This window comes from Cherax quadricarinatus, chromosome 9 (genome assembly GCF_038502225.1).
Source record: "Cherax quadricarinatus isolate ZL_2023a chromosome 9, ASM3850222v1, whole genome shotgun sequence".
NCBI classification, from domain to species: domain Eukaryota; kingdom Metazoa; phylum Arthropoda; class Malacostraca; order Decapoda; family Parastacidae; genus Cherax; species Cherax quadricarinatus.
This window is the reverse complement of record NC_091300.1, coordinates 23,148,400-23,169,983: the sequence shown is the minus strand read 5'-3', so window position 1 is coordinate 23,169,983 and position 21,584 is coordinate 23,148,400. Positions and strand designations below refer to the sequence as shown.

General features: G+C 39.8%; 1 protein-coding gene across 2 annotated transcripts in view; it reads left to right on the top strand.

The window, feature by feature from the left end:
• Positions 1-1,985: 1,985 nt before the first annotated feature.
• LOC128686123 (guanine nucleotide-binding protein G(q) subunit alpha) overlaps positions 1,986-21,584 on the top strand; it is a 37,932-nt gene continuing 18,333 nt past the window's right edge. For both annotated transcript variants that reach the window (XM_070083338.1, XM_070083337.1), the window contains exon 1: positions 1,986-2,147. In XM_070083338.1, the coding sequence (XP_069939439.1) occupies positions 2,001-2,147 (147 nt within the window). In that variant the 5' untranslated portion in view covers positions 1,986-2,000. The remainder of the gene's footprint in view (positions 2,148-21,584) is intronic.

Genomic DNA, 21,584 nt, shown 5'->3' with positions numbered 1-21,584 from the left:
TTTGCCACTCCAAAATGTTTGATATGTTATAATATTCATTTAAAATGTGTTGAGTCGCTCTCTTTCATTGATTGACATGTAGTAAACTCTCACAAGAAGCACAGGCTGCATTCTGAAACCAGCGTTTCTTGCGTTTTGGAAACAGACAAGTGTTAATTGAACTGTAAATTTGGTAAAGTTTCTAGTATCTCAAAGTTAACTCTTGAAAAAGATTTTGAAATACAGTACAGTACTGGATTCTAAGCATGTAATTTATTTTTGCAGTAGATACCTGGTCCTTGATTTGGTATGGTGTGGCCCTGACCCTCCACATCACTAGCTACATATATATAATTAAAAATGCTTTTCTGTGAAGGGACCATGTTGAACATACATTAAATGTCACACCCATCCTTAACCTTTCCTCATGCTTTTATTCATAACCTGGTAGTTTCTGGGATGTACTAATTTACCACTGCTAACTAAAGTAGTTAATAAGCTTTTGTTTTGATGTATAAACATTAGTGACTACCTACATGAACTACTCTGAGGAGGTAGAAATCTAACCACTTGCCTCTTTCTCTCCGTTCATCATTGTCCCTGGATGCATTCCATCTACTCATTAATTGCCTTCACTCTGTCATATTAAATCAGATAAATGATGAACACAAGTTGTCCTGACCTTCCAAGGCACTGGGATTCTTAGAACAATAATGTATTTTCACATACAGTATCCCAGTGTGTTGTAACAAAGAAATGTAAACTTGACTTGCCACTCAGTCCAGTTTCCTAGTCATGTATTCTATCTTTTTAAGACTGCCAAACAAGAAGTAAACGCTATTTGTTTGCTTTTTTTTTTAAGGTGCAGATATTCTCTGGACGATATATAAACAAGCACTGGCTAAGTTGTCAGTGGCTTCCTTGAAATCAAGTGCAAACTGTTGCTTTTTGTGTTGCTGCCTTCACTACATCTACCTCTTGGCAGTGCTCTCTCTGCTATTGTTTTTATTTATTGCTAGGTAAACATGGGTAGTAGCTTGAAGACTTTCCCATACATTTTTGCCTCTCCTGTTGTAGCAGACACTGTTGATGTTGGCAGCAGTGCTGGTACTGCTGTTGAAACCGACAGCAGTGCTGCTGCTACTGCTGTTGAAACCGACAGCAGTGCTGCTGCTGTTGCTGCATATTTTGGTGGGGTTTGTAAATAATAATATATGGTAGCATCTGGAGCATCACATGCACTAGTTTACCATAGTTAATATCTACAAATGAGATTGGGTGGCCATGTTGGAGTTTTAAGGGCCACATTCCATATTAAGCCCTGCATTGGGGACTCTGGATATATGTTGTCCAAACAATGGTGATGGTGATAAAAATTAGTACATGGCTGGGAAAGTGTAGTTGGTTGGGAAGAGGATGAATGATGGACATAACAGCATTGAAAATGAAAGACTATGGGAGATGGATCATGTAATTGTGCACTTGCCACTTGTCAAGAAATTTGAAAATCTGTGTTTTTGGGCAATATTCTGCTGTGCATTTTAATAATTTTTTTTATCTTAATAGTTGTTTGTTTACACTTTGCACTATACAAAAGTGCTTCTTATGGGAGTTTACTGTACTTATGAAATTAAATAAAAAAGGATAAAAATGAGAGAGGGAGGCAGGAGACTTTTGTGAAGAGAGAGTACATACCTTGTTACAAGTGATATTTGGACTGTGACTCAAGTTAACAATGCTGCTGGCATCCCAGCATGTCATACTGCATGAGCTCATCCCACATTCAATAGATCATGTTGTTTTATAATGCAAGAGGAAGACAGGAGATGTATGGGAGGGTGAGAAGGAGATTGGGCTACCTACACAATTAAGGCTTTGTCAATATTTTTTCATTACTTTCTGTGAGGTTTGAAGTAAAGAGACAAACAACAATAGCACATGTATTTTAGCCTAAAATTTTGTGTAGATTACAGTCTAGACTGCCTGTAGTGCAATGTGCAGTACAATTTTTTTTCCATGGCATGAGTGAAAAAAAACTTAGGAGTAGAGAATGCATCTCTACTTTACCATATACTGTTAGTCCCACTATGCACAGTTTCACAGTGAAGGCCATTTTTCAGGACTGCATCCCCTGTGCAAAGCTGGGGAAAGCTGTAGAAATACAGAAGGTAAATCTTTTCATAATACTATCCACACTTAATAGCATAACTGGAAGTCAGTACAGTGCCTCATACTAGCAATATTTCATAAGCAGTATCTTGGTCACTTCATAGACTATGTGTAAAGTATTCCATGTGAATTGTCTACTAAAATGTCAAGCATTCATTCCAAATTAATAATGTTTGCTCCCAGTCTGGTTCACTGCCACTTCTCAGGTGTTTTTAACTTGCATGTTGCATTGTCTTACCCTTCATATAAGCCTCATCTTGAAATCTTCATTCTCTTCCCCAGCCCACTTGAACATACTGTACTTTTTCTCCTCATTATCATCTTTTCATTCGTATGACTATACCACTATAGCATCACTTTCCAAGCTCATGATTCATTAGTAGTTCATATCTTGCTGCTTTATCACATTTTATTTTATTGGTCCTTATGACATTGCATATTTCCCTCAGATTATTTATCTGCATTACTGTAATGGGGCTTACCAAGTTAGTGCCACACCAGTGGTTCACAGCTATACATTAGTGACAGTGTTGAAGCATTTGGTTCTTCATGTAGTTCTATAGCTGTCTCTCTCCCTATTTTGTTCTTTCTAAGCAAGTCTCTTTTTGTACCATTTTTATTCTTCCCAGATTTCTTCACCATAACTTGCACAAAATCTGTAGTATTCAATCACTTTTTTTTCTTTAACACTGGCTGTCTCCCACAGAGGTAGGGCGACTTGACAAAAAAGAAAACACTTTCATTGTTGCTGATTCAGTCACTGCCTTGCCAGAAGGGGGCCGACATCACGTTCAGATAACCCTCCAAATCATAACATCCCCACCCCTCCTTCAGAGTGCAACCACTGTACTTACCACTCCTTTCTAATCTATTCACACAAGCTTATTGGATGTCCATGCCCCTACCACTCAAAACATCCTTTACCCCCCCCTCCCTCTAGCCTATCCTAGGACAACCTCTACCCCTCCACCCCAGATTTATTCGATCTCATAGTATCCTAATTTTCTCCATCCTCTTCAAATGTTCAAGCCATCTCAACAACCCCTCCTCAGCCCTCTGTGTCTGTTCCACAAGTTATAGTATTCACCCCCATCCTTTTTCTCAGCCTCATATCTGACATAGACAGAGATATAAACCATAGCGCCTTATCTTCCTTTGCAGACAATACTAGAATTTACACTAGTGTCATCCATTGAGGACACTGTAAATCTCCAAGCTGATATACAGTGTCCACAAAAATATTCTGGACCTCCCTTTTATTACAGTTTAAACATTATAAAGCAAAAACTTTAAAACTTGGTACTTGCATAAATATTTTGTTGTCTCCTCCTTGGCCTTGACCATTTGAAGCCATTAGGGCATCCTTTCACTCAGATTTCTGAAGTAGATAACTGGTTGACCCAAATGGCCTTGATTTCCTGCTTCAGGCACAACATGGATGAAATGTGGCAGTATTTAATCTTATTTTTCATGACATTCTAGGCATTCTCAATAGGACTGAGGTCTGAGCTATTCCCTGTGGAAACAAAAAATATTATCCATGGAGGCAAAGAGGGGAATGAATGAGAGTATAGTGGTACAAATGCTTTGATATGGGTGTGAAGCATGTGTTGTGAATGTTGCCGTGAGGAGGAGGTTGGAGACAGTGGAGATGTCATGTTTGAGGGCAATGTGTGGTGTGAATACTATGCAGAGAATTTGTAGCTTGGAGATTAGGAGGAGGTGCAGAGCTAATAAAAGCATTATCCATAAGGTTGAGAAGAGGTTGTTGAGGTGGTTTGGACATTTAGAGAGAATGGAGCAAAATTGAATAACTTTGAGGGCGTATAAATCTGTAGTGGAAGGAAGGCAAGGTAGGGGTCTCCCTAGCAAAGGTTGGAGAGAGAGGGGGGTAAAGGAGGATTTGTCTGTTGCAGGGCTTGGGCATCCAGCAGGCCTGTGGGAGCATGTTAGATAGGAGTGAGTGAAGGCAAATGGTTTTTGGGACTTGACGAGCTGCTGGAGTGTGAGCAAGGTGACATTTTGTGAAGTTATTCAGGGACAAAGGAGAATGCAAAAATTATAGGGGAATAAGTCTGGTGAGTATACCTGGTAAAATGTATGGTAGAGCTATATTGAAAGAATTAAGAGTAAAATGGAGAGTAGGATAGATGAACAAGGAGGCTTTAGGAAGGGTACCTTTTTAACCCTTTGACTGTTTCAGCCGTATTTATACATCTTACGAACCAGTGTTTCAAACATATATATACTCAATAATTCTAGTGGCTTCAAATCAAGCAGGAGAAAGCTGGTAGGCCCACATGTGAGAGAATGGGTCTGTGTGGTCAGTGTGCACTGCATAAAAAAAAAATCCTGCAGCATGCAGTGCACAGTGAGAAAAAAAATCCGACTGTGTTTTTGGATTAAAACTCCGACTTTGAGGTACATTTTCGTATAGTACATGTATTTATCGTTGTAGTCTCGTTTTCATGGTCTCATTTGATATAATGGAAAACATATTACAGAAATAGTGGTGATTTATTTTGATTAGTTTCACAATGAAAATGACCTTGAAATTGAGCTCAAAGTGGCAGAAATGTTCGATTTTTACCAATGTTCAAGAGTGAACAAATCACACCACACATCCAATACATGTCAACTGGGGGAGTCTAATATTCTTTCACTAGTGCACTGATATTATTTATACCATTTTTACAATAATGCAGTAGTCTGCATAGTAAATCTTCTATTTTTTGTGTGATTAAAAAATCAAAATAGAAAGCAAAAGTAATATAAGAGGAGCCTGGAGATGTGACTAATGAACAGAGGATGTTATTTTAGTGGCATGAATGTCTGCATTGTTTATTCTGGACCCTATTTTGAAATTGGCATCTATTTTAATTTGCGTAAAATTAGTCAAATTGCCAATTTCTGACCACTTTATTGGGTAGTTAAAATTGGTAAATAGGCAGTTTCTTTTACTCAGTTGATAGAAAAAATGGAGTTTAAAAGAAATTGCTACAAGTTTGGTCAAGTGGAAGAATGGAATTGGCCAAAAATAGGGCTCAGTTGGTGAAATCGCCGATGTGTATACGTATATCGCCGAGATCACTAACCTTGCGGGAGTGTAATTCTGTAAGTTTTCGATCAAATTTCGTACTTTTGGTGTCATTAGCATCGGGAAAAGATTCTCTATCATTTCATAAGAAATTTCTTTTTTTTTTTCTCAAATATTTTGCAACATAGAATGACAGTTTCAGAAAGGGGATTGCGACAGCCAAAGGGTTAAGGGGGGCTCCTGGTAGTGGTAAAGAGGCTACCAGTGTGAGGAATTGGACATTTTGGTAGTCTTTCTTTGACCGAACCTAATTACCCCCCCCCCACCTCTCTACCCTACCCTACCCTCCCCATATCCCCCTTTTTTCCCCCACCCGACCGTTTTGTAACCCTCGTTGGCAGTTTGCTCAAGCAGATTGGGACTTATACTCCCATCTTACCACCTGTTGCGAGGGCCCCCTTTCGTCGTCTATTGATGAACTGGCGCACCAATTTTCAACCTTAGCCCTAACTGCGGCAACTCGTTCTATCCCCGAACCTCAGGCAGGCATTCTCAGACATGTACCTTGGTGGTCTCCTACATGCATGCACGCAGTGCATTTAAAATGTGCTGCGTGGGGCCATTACTGGTATAACCGTGCCGCGGAGTGTCTGTTGGATTTCAAGTGGGCAAGGGCAGTTGCTCGCCACGTCATACACGACGCTAAATGCTCTTGTTGGTGAGACTACGTGTCTACCATTACCTCGTCTTCCCCTATGTGCGAGATTTGGAAAAAGGTGCGGAAATTGTGTGGTAATTACACTCCTGACCCAGCTCCCATTTTGCGGGTTGCTGGAGTTTATGTTGCAGAATCTTTAGAAGTTGCCACAGAAATCGGGAACTATTTTGTCCGTATCTCCCGAGGGCTTCACCTCTGTCCCTCATTTCTTGTGTCTAAACCTACCAGAGAGCAATTGCCCTTAGATTTCTCCATTGGATTGGAGCCGTATAACGTACATTATACTCTTCTAGAATTAGTCTACACTTTCTGTGGGCCGGCCAACGGCACTGGGACCTGATGATATCCACATCAGTATGCTACACCATCTCCATTCTACAGCCCTTCCCATTCTTTTACGTCTTTTCAATCTAATTTGGGAGCGAGGGGTTCTCCCACATCACTGGAAATCAGTTATTGTACTACCGTTTTGCAAACCAGGCGCCTCAGGGCTTGACACCTCTCACTATCGTCCCATTGCCTTGACCAGTGTGGTATGCAAGGTGATGGAATAATTGGTGAATAGACATCTGATGTGGTTCTTAGAGACGCACACTGGCCTTTTCCCTCTCCAATATGGTTTTCGCAAAGGCTGCTCTACTTTAGACCCCTTGCTCCACTTTGATACATATATTCGAAATACCTTTGCTAACACCCACTCTGTCCTAGCGGTCTTTTTCGATCTAGAGAAGGCATATGACACCACTTGGAGGTATAACATTCTAGCCCAAGCCCACTCCTTAGGCCTCCGCGGTAATCTACCAAACTTCATCGCTGCTTTCTTATCCGATAGACATTTTTGGGTCCGTATTGGCGCCTCGCTTTCCTCGGACTTTGTACAAGCCAAAGGAGTCCCACAAGGTTGTGTCCTCAGTACTACTATTTTTCTCTTAGCTATAAATAACCTACCTTCCATTCTTCCTTTGCATGTTTGGTCATCACAGGTTGATGACTAAGCGATAGCTTACTCGGGCACTGACTGTCACCTAGTTGCAGCCTCCCTTCAGGTCGTGATAGACTGAGTCTTCCATTGGATCACTTCTCATGGCTTTAAATTTTCCAGTACGAAAACCCGATTCATTACCTTCACTAGACACCCACTTATACCGGATACACCCTTGTACTTACATGGTTCATGTATTCCAGCATGTGATACGGTCAGGTTTCTGGGCCTGCTCTTTGATCGCCGGCTGACGTGGAGACCTCTCATTTCTTTGTTAAAGACAATTTGCCTTGGTCGGCTAAATCTCGTTCATGGGGAGCGGATTGTCGCACTCTCCTCTGTTTGCATTCCACCCTAGTCTTGTCCAAGCTAGATTATAGTGACCAAATCTATTCTACAGCCTCTCCCGCAACTCTGTCTAAGTTAGATCCTATACATCACCAAGGTCTCCATCTGTGCCTTGGTGCCTTTCGTTCATCCCCTGTTGAGAGCCTCTATGCAGAGGCAAATTTTCCATCTTTGTCTGATCTCCGTGATGCTCATTGCCTTTGCTATTATGTTCAATATCATGACCTCTACAATCCTTCTGTATATAGGATAAGTCACTGATGTTAGTAGACATTCTTTATTTGTTCATCACCCCTGTTGACTCCATCCCTTTTCTCTCCGCCTACATTCGCTTTTGTCTTCTTTTCAGTTACCACCTCTCTACGTTCACGTAGCATCTCACTTTTCCCTGCCCCCTTGGGAAGTTCCAGCTGTTCGTGTCTGTTCTTTCCCACTGCCATGCGCGAAAGCCCAACTACCTATGGTGACTTCCCGCTCTTTTTCTTGACCACTTCCGCTCACATTCTCATGGCATCGCAGTGTACCAAGATGGCTCTAAGTCTTTTGATGGCGTTGGAGTTGCAGCAGTGTTTCCAGACAGTGTCATGCGAGGTCATTTATTACCCTCGGCTAGCATTTTTACGGCTGAATTGTATGCCATTCTTGTAGCACTTATCCGTATTGCATCTATGCCTGTGTCACCATTTGTGGTCGTTTCAGACTCCCTTAGTGCTTTACAGGCTATATGGAAATTAGGTACGCCTCACCCCCTAGTTCTTCATATCCAACTTTGGTTATGCCGTATCTCTAGCAAACACAGATATTGTTTTTTGTTGGGTCCCTGGCCATGTTGACATACAGGGCAGTGAACAGGCAGACACTGCTGCGCAGTCAGCCGTATGTGACCTCCCAGTTTCATATCGAGGTGTTCCATTCACGGACTATTTTGTTGTAATTTCTACCCATCTTTGCACCCATTGGTAACAACGATGGTCTGATCTGCTCCATAACAAACTTCATTCTGTTAAGCCGAGTATAGGTTTCTGGCCGTCTTCTTGTCATCAGTGTCGAGGTTGGGAGACTACTCTCTCCCGTCTTCGCATCAGCCACACTCGTCTTACTCACGGGTATCTCATGGAGAGGCATCCTGTTCCTCTCTGTGAGAATTGTCAAGTTCCAGTATCTGTTAGCCACGTTCTGGTGGACTGCCCACTCTATCAACGAGCACGCAGAATTAACCTCCAATGTTGTCTCTGCTCTGCTGTCCTTTCTTTACCTTCCTTTCTTGCTGACGGACCCTCCTTTAATCCAGACACTCGTCGACTTTTTGACAGCAACTGATTTACTACACAAACTGATGATGATATCTCTAGCACTCTCCTCAGTCCTTTCCACCTAAATCTCTAGCTACCCTCTACCCCTGCACTATCCACTGCCCTGCTGCACTTCTTAACCTAATAATCATCCCTCTCCCTCTTGTTACCCATTACCCCTGCATCCTTCCCTGCCCTGCTGCGCTGTATAACCCTCGTGGTTTAGTGCTTCTTTTTTATTATAATAATAATTTAGGAAGGGTAGAGGGTGTGTAGACAAAGTGTTTACAGCAAAACATACAAGTGAACAGTATTTAGATAAGGGTAAAGAGGTTTTTGTAGCATTTATGGATTTGGAAAAGGCATATGACAAGGTGGATAGAGGGGCAATATGGCAGAAGTTGCAAATGTATGGAATAGGAGGTAGGTTATTGAAAGCGTTTTTACGAGGATAGTGAGGCTAAGGTTAGAGTAAGTAGGAGAGAGGGAGATTATTTCCCAGTAAAAGTAGGGCTTAGACATGGGTGTGTGATGTCACCATGGTTATTCAATATATTTATAGATGGGGTTGTAAGAGAAGTGAATGCTCTGGTGTTGGCAAGAGGTGTGGGGTTAAAAGATAAAGAATCTAACACAAAGTGGGAGTTGTCACAGCTGCTCTTTGCTGATGACACTGTGCTTTTGGGAAATTCTGAAGAGAAGTTGCAGAGGTTGGTGGATGAATTTGGTAGAGTATGTAAAAAAATTGAAAGTGAATTTAGGAAAGAGTAAGGTGATTGAGGATAACAAAAATATTAGGTAACGAAAGATTGGATATCAAGTTGGAAGGAGAGAGCATGGAGGAGGTGAATGTATTCAAATATTTAGGAGTGGATGTGTCAGCAGATGGGTCTATGAAGGATGAGGTGAATCATAGAATTGACGAGGGGAAAAAGGTGAGTGGTGCAGTGAGGAGTCTGAGACTAAGAACTTCGTCCATGGAAGCAAAGCGGGAAATGTATGAGAGTATAGTTATACCAACACTCTTATATGGGTGTGAAGCATGAGTGGTGAATGTTGCAACAAGAAGAAGAAGATTGGAGGCAGTGGAGACGTGTCTGAGGGCAATGTGTGGTGTGAATATAATACAGAGAATTCGTAGTTTGGAAATTAGGAGGAGGTACGGGATTGCCAAAACTATTATCCAGAGGGCTCAGGAGGAATTGTTGAAGTGGCTTGGACATGTAGAGAGGATGGAGCAAAATAGAATGACTTAAATTCAAGAATGTATAAATCTGTAGTGGAGGGAAGGCTGGATAGAGGTCGGCCTAGGAATGGTTGGAGGGAGGGGGTGAAGGAGGTTTTGTGTGCAAGGAGCTTGGACTTCCAGCAAGCATGCGTGAGAGTATTAGATAGGAGCAAATGGAGACAGATGGTTTTTAGGACTTGACATGCTGTTTTAGTGGGAGCAGGGTAATATTTATGAAGGGATTCAGGGAAACCAGCAAGCCTAACTTGAGTCCTGGAGATGGGAAGTACAGTGCCTGCACTCTGAAGGAGGGGCATTAGTGTTGCAGTTTTTTAACTGTAGTGTAAGCGTGCCTCTGGCAAGACAGTGATGGAGTGAATGATGGTGAAAGTTTTTCTTTTTTGGGCCACCCTGCCTTGGTGGGAAACAGCCAATGTATTAATAAAAAAAAAATTCAGGGAAACTGGTTAGCCAGTTTCCCTGAATGCCTGGAGGTGGGAATTACAATCCCAGCATGTTGAAGCAGAGATGAGAATATCTGCAGCTTTGAGGGGCATCTAAACTGCAGTATCTGGCAAGAGAGTGATGGAGTGAATGATGGTGAAAGTTTCTTTTTCAGGTCACCCTACCTTGGCAGGAGACAGCCAGTATGTTAAAAAAAAATTCTGGAACTCCCCTTTATCCCCTTTCCCTTATATAAAGGAACTGTGCATCCTTCCTGCCACTCCTTAGGTATCTTTACCTTTTTCATGCATGTATTCAACAAATGTACCATTTTCTCCCAAACTGTATCTCCACCTGCTTGTAACATTTGTCTTTATCTCTTCTATCCCAGCTGCTTTACACTCTCTCATTCTACCCACTGCCTCATGCACCTCCCCCACACTTGCATCTGGCTCTTTCACACTCCTTAAAGATGTTCTTCCTCCTTGCCTATTGTAAGAAATCACTGCCTTTATCTCTGTCAGCATTTAGAAAGGAGTAATAAAGATACAGGTCTTTCTACTACAATGTTTTACCCAAGGCTGGGCTTTATGAAATATTGATAAAGCCCAGCCATGAATGAAACTTCCTTATTCCCACTTGTTGCATTTTGCCATTATCTACCAAAATTCTACAATTCTTAAAAATATTTCCTCCATATTCCCAGTACCTCCACCTTCCCATCTAATGGCTCCCTTCTTTTGTTTTTAACTGTTTAATCCATTTGTTCCCTAAACTTTGTCAGCTTATTGATCTCCAAAACTTTTTCTTATTCTTGGCAAAATTTGTCGATAAAATATCTACTCTCTCATTAGTTCTTTTGCACTCCCTTACCACTCTTTTTAACCTCTCTTTTACTTTCCATATACTCCTCCCTCGGTACGTCACTTCTACATTGTGAAAACCTTTCATAAGCCAACTTTTTTCTCCCGTGCCACCCTCTTTTGTAAACCATCATTCTACCAGTCACTTGCTTCTCTCCTGCACCCACCCTCCTAGACCCACAGACTTCTGCTGCACACAATAACACTACATTCTTAAATCTACCCCATACTACTACTGCCCTCCTTCATTACCTGTACTCACTCTAGCCTACTTTTCTCCTCATAGTTTCTTATAGTTTACCCCCAACTATTTCTTCTAATTTATATACAGTGGTACCCTGAGTTTCGAACAGCTCACAACTCGAACAATTATGTAAGTGCATTGTCGTAAGTCTTTTGTAAGTTTTTTTTTTGGGGGGGTCTGAAACGGAATAATCAAATTTACAATATTCCTTATGGGAACAAATTCGTTTGGTAACGGCACTCAAACAGCCTTCTGGAACGAATTATGGCCGAAACTCGAGGTACCACTGTACTTTCACTTATCTCCTACCTACCAGTGACTTTTCCTTGTACCCCATTTACCTATAACTCTCTCTAGCTACCACTAAATAATGATCTGATACATCTGTTGATTGAGAAGTCTGCTCCTCAACCTTTTATTTACTAATACATAGTTCAGCGAACTGCTATCATTAATTTATTTCCCAATTTCTTAGGGCCTCTGCAATACCTTATGTTCATATTGTCATGCTGCAAGGCTAGACAAACCCTTGAAACTAGTCATAGGTATATCATGGGCATCCTCAACTCCTTAATGCATTCTTCTTGGCCTTTGCAAATCCTCTCCCTTATTAATCTCTGGCAATTTCTTTACCCGTTGCATGTATGTTTCTCACACTTTCCTCCAGTTTTCTTTGCTGAATTCCAGCGTTATGAAATTTTTAGATACACAAAAAAAGTCTCACAGCTGAGCAACATAAACAGATCACTATCTTTTAGCATAGAAGTTTGGTTGCCAAATTTTAACATGTTTATAGTCTAGACTTATAATTTTTTTGTATTTTAGGCTTTTAACTTGTTTTACTATCAACATATAAACTTTTTTGGTCTTAATGCATTATTATCCATGCAAACATTACATTCCAGGACTGCTGGTCAGTAATGTTTAAATATCTCATCTTCCATTGTTAAAGACATATGAAGGAGCACTTATAATGTATCTCAGAAAATTTGAATGTTTGTATAGCTATCATTACGGTGAAGCATTTGTTACACTGAAATGGAAACCAATTCAGTATATTTTTTATCCTGGCCAATATTGTCTTAAGACTTTATCTTCCAAACACAAAAAAAATTCGTAGCAGTTGCTTTCAGTGCTCTTAAGTGTATCTACAAAAACAATTGTTTCTGTTCTTTTTTTTTTTTTTCCAATTGTCAAAAAAATATAAGAAGTGGTCTCTTCAGTGGACATCCACCATGGTTTGTATTTTCATTTATAGTTAAAGTAACCACATGTCTTAACTCTGGTAATTTAAATTTTAAATGCCTTCCATCATGACAGATTCTTGTCTTAATCATTCATATTTATTGTAACCTTATATTCATCTTCATATTATTTTAATGTTCAGTTCCACTTCTCCAGTATCCTTTTCTGAATAAGTGAGAAAATATTTTCATACATAATACTACCTGTATTAGAGTTTATTAGCTTGTGAAATGGGAGAAAAAACAGTGTATGTACTGATGATGTGAGTTACAAACAGTTGTGCTAATGATTGAGACCTGTAAGAAAAAATATTTGTATTAAAAATGTTGATCCACAGTTCCAAATATAATAATCCTTTATTGGATGCCATTGAACTTTATAGGAAAATATGTTTCAATTTTCAAAAACAGTGCATTTGTAAGTCGAAAAAACAGAAATGTGACTCATTCAAAAGTTGAAGCAACAGGAGCATGAGTCATCCACATATTGAAATCCAGCAGCACTTCTAGTTCATAACTCAAAATACTAAGAGCAGGACTCTTTGGTATGTCAAAATACCAGGAATATGACTCGTAAGTTAAAACATCAGAAACTTGACTCTTTCATAAGTTGGGAGCTCCTGTTTTTCTATTTTTACTATTTTTCTTTTTTGGGTCACCCTATCTCAGTGGGAAATGGCCAACATGTTAAATTAAAAAAATTATATACATATATTTCTTTTCTTTTTTTTTTTCAACACGTTGGTTGTCTCCCACCGAGGCAGGGTGACCCGAAAAGAAAGAAAATCCCCAAAAAGAAAATACTTAAATCATCATTCAACACTTTCACCTCACTAATACATAATCACTCTCTTTGCAGAGATGCTCAGATATGACAGTTTAAAAGTCAACCTCCAAACTGCCAATATCCCAACCCCCTCCTTTAACCCTTTGAGGGTCGACAGGCCCTCTCCGAAACTCGTTCTCAGGGTCGGCCAAATTTAAAAAAAAAAAAAATTATTTTCTCTTATGAAAAGATAGAGAATCTTTTCCCGATCATAAAGACACCAAAAGTTTGAAATTTGATAGAAAACTTACGGAATTATGCTCTCGCAAAGTTAGCGGTCTCGGCGATGTTTACGCATTGGCGTTTTTCCCCACTTTGAGCCCCATTTTCGGCCAATTTCACTGTACTAGTCGACAAAAAACATGAATATTTCGCTAGAACTCCATTTTTTCTATCGAATGGGTGCAAGAAACCATCCATTTATGAAATTCAACTATCCAGTACAGTGGTTAGAATTTAGCAATTTTGCCAATTTCACACAAATTTCAAAAGATGCCAATTTCCGAATAGGGTCCAGAATAAACAAGAAAGACATTCCTGACACTAAAATGACATTTCCTCTAGTCATTAGTCACGTCTCAAGGCCCCTCTTATATTCTTTTGCTTTCCACTTTGAATTTTTATTTTCACAAAAAATATAAGATTTACTGTTATGCAGACTACTGCATTAGTGTAAAAAATGGTATAAATATTATTGGTGCACTTGTGAAAGAATATTAGACTCACCAGTTGACGTGTATTGCACGCTTGGCATGATTTGTTTACTTTTGAAGTTTGGTAAAAATCGAACATTTCTGCTACTTTGAGCTCAATTTCAAGGCACATTTCATTGTAAAACCAGTCAAAATCATCTCAATTTCTGTAATATGTCTTCCATTCTATAAAATGAGACCAAGAAAACTAGAATACAACAATAAATACCATACGAAAATACACTGCAAAGTCGCTGATTTATTAAAAAAAAATGGTCAAAGTTTTTTTTTTCTCATTATGCACTGTGTGCTGCAGGATTTTTTTTAGACTGTGCACACTGACCACATAGACCCATTCTTTCATATGAAGGCCTACCAGCTTTCTCCCACTAGATTTGAGGCCGCTAGAATTTATGAGTACTAGTACGTCAAAAACCCCTACGCGTAAGACGTACTAGTACGACCAAAACCCTCAAAGGGTTAAAGTGCAGGCATTGTACTTCTCATTTCCAGGACTCAAGTCTGGCTAACCGGTTTCCCTGAATCCCTTCACAAAATATTACCCTGCTCACACTCCACAGCTCGTCAGGTCCCAAAAACCATTCGTCTCCATTCACTCCTATCTAACATGCTCACACGTGCTTACTGGAAGTCCATGCCCCTCGCCCACAAAACCTCCTTTACCCCCTCCCTCCAAATTTCTCGAGGATGACCCCTACCCCGCCTTCCTTCCCCTATAGATTTATATGCTCTCCAAGTCATTCTACTTTGATCCATTCTCTCCAAATGACCAAACCACCTCAACAACCCCTCTTCAGCCCTCTGAGTAATACTTTTAGTAACTCCACATATCCTCCTAATTTCCACACACTGAATTCTCTGCATAATATTTACACCACACATTGACCTTAGACAGGACATGTCCTCTGCCTCCAGCCACCTCCTCACTGCAGCATTTGCAACCCAAGCTTCACACCCATTTAAGAGTGTTGGTACCACTAAACTTTTGTACATTCCCTTCTTTGCCTCCATGGATAACATTTTTTGTCCCCACAGATACCTCAACGCATCACTCACCTTTTTTCCTTCATCAATTCTATGGTTAATTACATCCTTCATAAACCCATCTGCTGACAAGTCAGCTCCCAAATATCTAAAAACATTCACTTTTTTCATACTCCCTCTCTCCAATGTGATATTCAATTTTTCTTATCTAAATCATTTGATACCCTCATCACCTTACTCATATATATGCTCACTTTCAATTTACTACCTTTACACACCCTCCCAAATTTGTTCTCTAACCTTTGCAACTTTTCTTTAGAATCTCCCATAAGCACAGTATCATCGTGAAAATGCGCTGTTGTACATAGTTCCTATAAATATATTGTCCATTGTGTCTCATGGACTAGATGGAAAAAAAAGAGGGTGTGATGTGTTGTGGCATCGAGCAAAAAAAGGTAATGTATAGTAGTACCAATGCTTTCACGTGGGTGTGAGGCATGGGTTTTTAACACTGCAGTGAGGATGCTGGAGGCAGTGGAAATGTCATGTTTTAACCCTTAACCCTTTCAGGGTCGAGAGACCCTCTCCTAAACTTGTTCTCAGGGTCGAAAATTTTTCGGAAAAAACAAAAATTATTTTTTCTTATGAAAAGATAGAGAATCTTTTTCTGATCATAATGACACCAAAAGTACGAAATTTGATGGAAAAGTTGTGGAATAATGCTCTTGCGAAGTTAGCGGTGTCAACGAAGTTTACGCATCGGCAATTTCGCCCACTTTGGGCCCTATTTTCGGCCAATTCCAGTGTACTAGGTGACAAAAATCATAATTATTTTGCTAGAACTCCATTTTTTTCTATCGAATGAGTACAAGAAACCACCCATTTACCGATTTCAACTATCCAATAAAGTGGTCAGAAATTAGCAATTTTGCCAATTTCACACAAATTTCAAAAAGATGCCAATTTCCAAACAGGGTTCAGAATAAACAAGACAGACATTCCTGGCACTAAAATAACATTTCCTCTATTCATTAATCATGTCCCCAGGCCCCTCTTACATTTTTTTTGCTTTCCACTTTGAATTTTTATTCTCACAAAAAAATAAAAGATTTACTGTTATGCAGACTACTGCATTAGTGTAGAAATGGTATAAATAATATCAGTGCACTTGTGAAAGAATATTAGACTCACCAGTTGATGTGTATTGGACACGTGGCATGATTTGTTTACTTTTGAACTTTGGCAAAAAATCAAACATTTCTGCTACTTTGAGCTCAATTTCAAGGTACTTTTCATTGTGAAACCAATCAAAATCATCTCAGTTTCTGTAATATGTCTTCCATTCTATAAAATGAGACCAGAAAAACTAGGATACAACCATAAATACCATACGAAAATACAATGCAAAGTCGCTGTTTTAAACCAAAAACACGGAGGTTTTTTTTTTCTCATTATGCACTGTGTGCTGCAGGATTTTTTTTTATACTGCACACACTGACCACATAGACCCATTCTTTCAAATGTAGGCCTACCAGCTTTCTCTTGCTAGATTTGAAGGCCCTAGAATTTAGGCGTACTAGTACATCAATAACCCTGGTGCGTAAACCGTATTAGTACGTCGGAAACCCTGAAAGGGTTAAACTGTCCAAACGTAGATCTACGTTCACTCGCGTGGTGCTCCAAATATTTTGAAAAATAAAAATATCGTTTTTTCTTTTAAAATGAAGATCACATTTTTCTACATGTCATACGATAAAAAAAAATATTTAGGGTCAGTACATACCGAGATATAAGACCGTGAAGTTGGCTCTGGATGCTTACCCGTTGGCAACATTGACTCCTGCCGCTTGTAGAAGTGTTGCCAATATACATTTTTTCTCATTTTTATTTTAATTTATATATTTTTTATGTTCTGATAATTACAATTTGTAATAGTTCTTGTAATTTCATAGCCAATCTTTGTTCTGACACTAATATTAGGTACTGAAATAGTGCTCAAATAGTCAGAAACACATTGACAGGTGAACATTTACACCTGCCTGGGTTATTTACTATTGTCTAGAAATATATACAATGTATTTATAGGTACCAGCAATGTTTTAAGAACCCTGGCATATACCTAGAAGCATGTTGTTATGAAAGGCATCCCTATACTGTTGACAGCCCAGTGACATTTGATAAATGCCCACTGCTCCAGCTAACCCTCACTGTATTTGTTATCCCTGTTACACACAAACATGTCTTGTCTCTCTGTCTATCTGTCTGCCTGTCTAGCTATCTGTCTATCCATCTCTATCTGCCTGCCTGTAGATATAAATAGACAGATATATAGATAGACAGAGATATAGATAGGCAGAGATATAGACAGAGAAACAGCCAGAGACAGCCAAAGCAAGCCAGCCGGCCAGCCTGCCGAATACATGAGAACATAAGAAAGAAGGAACACTGCAGCAGGCCTACTGGCCCATACAAGGCAGGTACATGTCACCCTCCCCCCCCTGGCTTAGACCCATGACCCACCTAGTCAGGTCACATCCATTGAAGGAAGGAGCATGACATCAGACCTAGTAGCACAAGCTAGTCAGGTCCAGCTCACACCCACCCACACTCACTCATGTATTTATCTAACCTGTTTTTACTTTCCTCTTAAAATGGGAGTGTTAATGCGACATGGCATCAGTGAATCCCTGGTGTTTGCCACGCTATTTGCTCTAGCTGGCGCTCAGTTGAACTGGTGCTCCCACAAGGTACTAAGTGCTCCCATATTTTTTTAATAGTGCACACACTGAGTGCACAGACAGATTCTTTCGTGTCTAGGCGACTCAAGCCTATTGTGCCAAATTTGAAGGAATGAAAAATAAAACGTTGATCTACATTTGGAGCGCTACACGTGCGAACATAGATCTACGTTTGGACAGTTTAAGGGTTAAAGCAATGTTTGGTGTGAATATCATGCAGAGACTTTGAAGTATATAAATTTAATGATGTGGGGTCACCAAGGGTATATTTAACTTTTTCAGGGTTGAGAGGCCCTCTCCTAAACTCGTTCTCAGGGTCGAAAATTTTTTTGAAACAAAAAAAATTATTGTTTCTTATGAAATGATACAGAATCTTTTCCCAATCATAATGACACCAAAAGTATGAAATTTGATGGAAAACTTACGGAATTATGCTCTCATGAAGCTAGCAGTCTCAATGATGTTTATGCATGGGCAATTTTGCCCACTTTGAGCCCTATTTTCGGCCAATTTCAGTGTACTAGTCGACAAAAATCATATCTCTTTCACTAGAACTCCATTTTTTCAATCGAATGAGTACAAGAAGCCACCCATTTACCGATTTCAAGTTTGCAATAAAGTGGTCAGAAATTGGCAATTTTGCCAATTTCACACAAATTTCAGAAGATGCCAATTTCCAAATAGGGTCCAGAATAAGCAAGACAGACATTCCTGGCACTAAAATAACATTTTCTCTGTTCATTAGTCACATCCCCAGGCCCCTCTTACATCTCTCTTGCTTTCCACTTTGAATTTTTATTCTCAGAAAAAATAGAAGATTTACTGTTATGCATACTACTGCATTAGTGTAAAAATGGTATAAATAATGTCAGTGCACTTGTGGAAGAATATTAGACTCGCCAGTTGACGTGTATTGGACACTTGGTATGATACGTTTACTTTTGAAATTTGGTAAAAATCGAACATTTCTGCTACTTTGAGCTCAATTTAAAGGTACTTTTCATTGTGAAACCAATCAAAATCATCTCAATTTCTGCAATATGTCTTTCATTCTATAAAATGAGACCAGGAAGACTAGAATACAGCCATAAATACCATACAAAAATACACTGCAAAGTTGTTGTTTTAAACCAAAAACACAGTTGGAGTTGTTTTTTTTTTCTCATTATGCACTGTGTGCTGCAGGATTTTTTTTATACTGTGCACACTGACCACATAAACCCATTCTTTCATGTGTAGGCCTACCAGCTTTCTCTCACTAGATTCAAAGGCACTAGAATTTAGGCGTTCTAGTATGTCAATAACCCTGGTTCGTAAGCCGTACTAGTATGTCAGAAACCCCGAAAGGGTTAAGAGGGCTGAGGTAGGGTTGTTGAGACGGTTTGGGCACATAGAGATGATGAGAGAGAGAAAGATTGACGAAAAGGGTGTATAAATCTGGGCATGTTGCATAGGAGTAAATGAAAAAAAAAAAATTTTAATAGACATGTTGTTGGAATGTGAGCAATGTGACTTTTATGAAGGGATTAAGGAGAAACCAATTAGCTGGGCTAGAGCCATGGAGGTGGGAAGGACATTTCTTACATTATGAAAGAGGGATTGGAATGTTGCAGTTGGAGGGTATCTGGTTGTGGTGTCAGAATACATTTGGAAAGACTGCAGTTGAATGAATGATGGAGAATGTGTTTTTTACTTTGGGTCACTTTTGTCTTGGTGAGAGACTGCCATTGAGCACCCCAATGGAACATTGGTGCAGATTGCAATCTCTGGGGAGCACTGGTTGGGTCTTTCCATGCCAGAGTGCATAAATAGCAGCATACACCCTAGTTTCCACTCAGAAATTGAACCTGCTCTTGGAGCTGCAGCCCATTGATTGGTAATGATCCTCTCTGGCATGTACATAAAGATACAATATTCATGCACCACTCCATCATGATTTGGCAAACTGGATGTAGATTTACTCATGTATTTTCTGCCCAGACTTGCAGTTTGTATAATTTTGGGTTGTCTTCTTTGTAGGTTGGAAGTTCCTGTAAATCATAAGTTTGGATTGAGTCTGGTGTGGGGTAGCAACTTGGCCTATCACCAGTTTTTGGTGGCAGTGTATTTGGCTAGGGTCAAGTAAGCATCATATGGAATTCATCCTTTTGGTCTTGTGGCTACTGCTAGGGCTTCTGGGGTTACTGGTCTTGCATATACCTCTCCATTTTTCCTATTGCTGTTAGTGCATTTAATGCCTCTCTTTGTTTCACTTTATGATGTATAGGGGGATGGAGAGGTGAAGTTATAATTTGTTGATGCTACTAGGATTCTTCAGGCTTGCAACCATGCCTTCAAGTTCTCTCATTCTGGAAGATCCTTGTCCTCATCCTGTTGTCCCTTGAGATCCAGGCATCCCCTTATCTTTTCACCTTACACCCATCTTCCCACTCATATTGAGTGCTTTTGATGCATGGAGAGTGCCAGTGTCATGAACACCTATGTAACTTTTGCAGTATGAAATAATAACAGTCCAGTTATATATATGGAACCACACTTTTGTAATATTGTAATACATTCACCAAACAGTGTTGGGAAAATGATATGTTGAATTGAGTGCTGAGTAGGCATGTCGCCTGGCAGATTAAGTCAAAGCAGAAAGTCACCACATGGGGTGCTGGTAGCTGTAGGAAGTTGAGGGGCAATCAATCAGTATGGGTATATTCTTACCCATACTGTATTGATTGTAGGTAGGTCATACCATCACCCCATAGAATGTAGGTTCTGGTGGCAAACCATAACACTAGACCCCTGGCTGTCTTTAAGAAGACACCTAAAGTCAGTACCTGACTAACCAGGCTGTGGTTCGTACGTCAGGTTGCATGCGGCCAGCAGTAACAGCCTGGTTGATCAGACCCTGATCCACCATGAGGCCTGGTCTCAGACCGAGCTGCGGGGGCATTGACCCCCGAAATCCTCCAGGTAACTCCAGGTCCTAAACACATGCATCGCAGAGCACAGATCACTCAAAGAAGTCTTCACTCTGATGTACAATTTTATTATTACTTAAATATTTTCTTACTTTTATCATTCTTGTCTGTGTTTTCTTCAAACTTTTATATACCCTCCCACACTCTTACATTGAAAAACAGGGATGCCATCAGCAGTAAGAGAACACTGTTGTAATATTGTCATCCAAGATTATTCAACTTGCTGTCACCAGATATTGGAAGGATTGGAGGAATAGGTGTAGAGTTTAAGTGAAAACTGTGTTACTACTACTGCCAAGTACAAGATCAACCAGTTTGTGATGGATGTGTATTCCGGAGGGCCTCCAACAGCAACAGCCTGGTTGAATAGGCAATCTGCAGTAAAGTGAAAAAATCAAAGCTCGTCATAAGTACTATATATATCACATTCATCTATGACCCCTCTGCCAATTCTTTTCCAGATCTCCTAAAGTGCTGCCATTTTCAAAGAGCAACTATTACAGCTCTTACTTTACTTGAGTTTTGTTATCCTTCAGGCCCATGCCTTTTCAGCAACACACTAGCATGTACTGTTTACAACCCTGTCTAAAACATAGAAAAACATGGTGACATCACATCCTTATCTAAGGTCTACACTTACTAAAAATCAGTCTCTTTCAATTTTCATACCCTAATAAGAGTCTCAGTCACATAAAAAGTCTAGAGCTTCCTACAATAAATATATCCACCAGTCCTTGTAATCTAAGAACTAAAATATTTTAAGTGATGTGTGTATTGTATATACCAACAACTTGTTCCACCATATA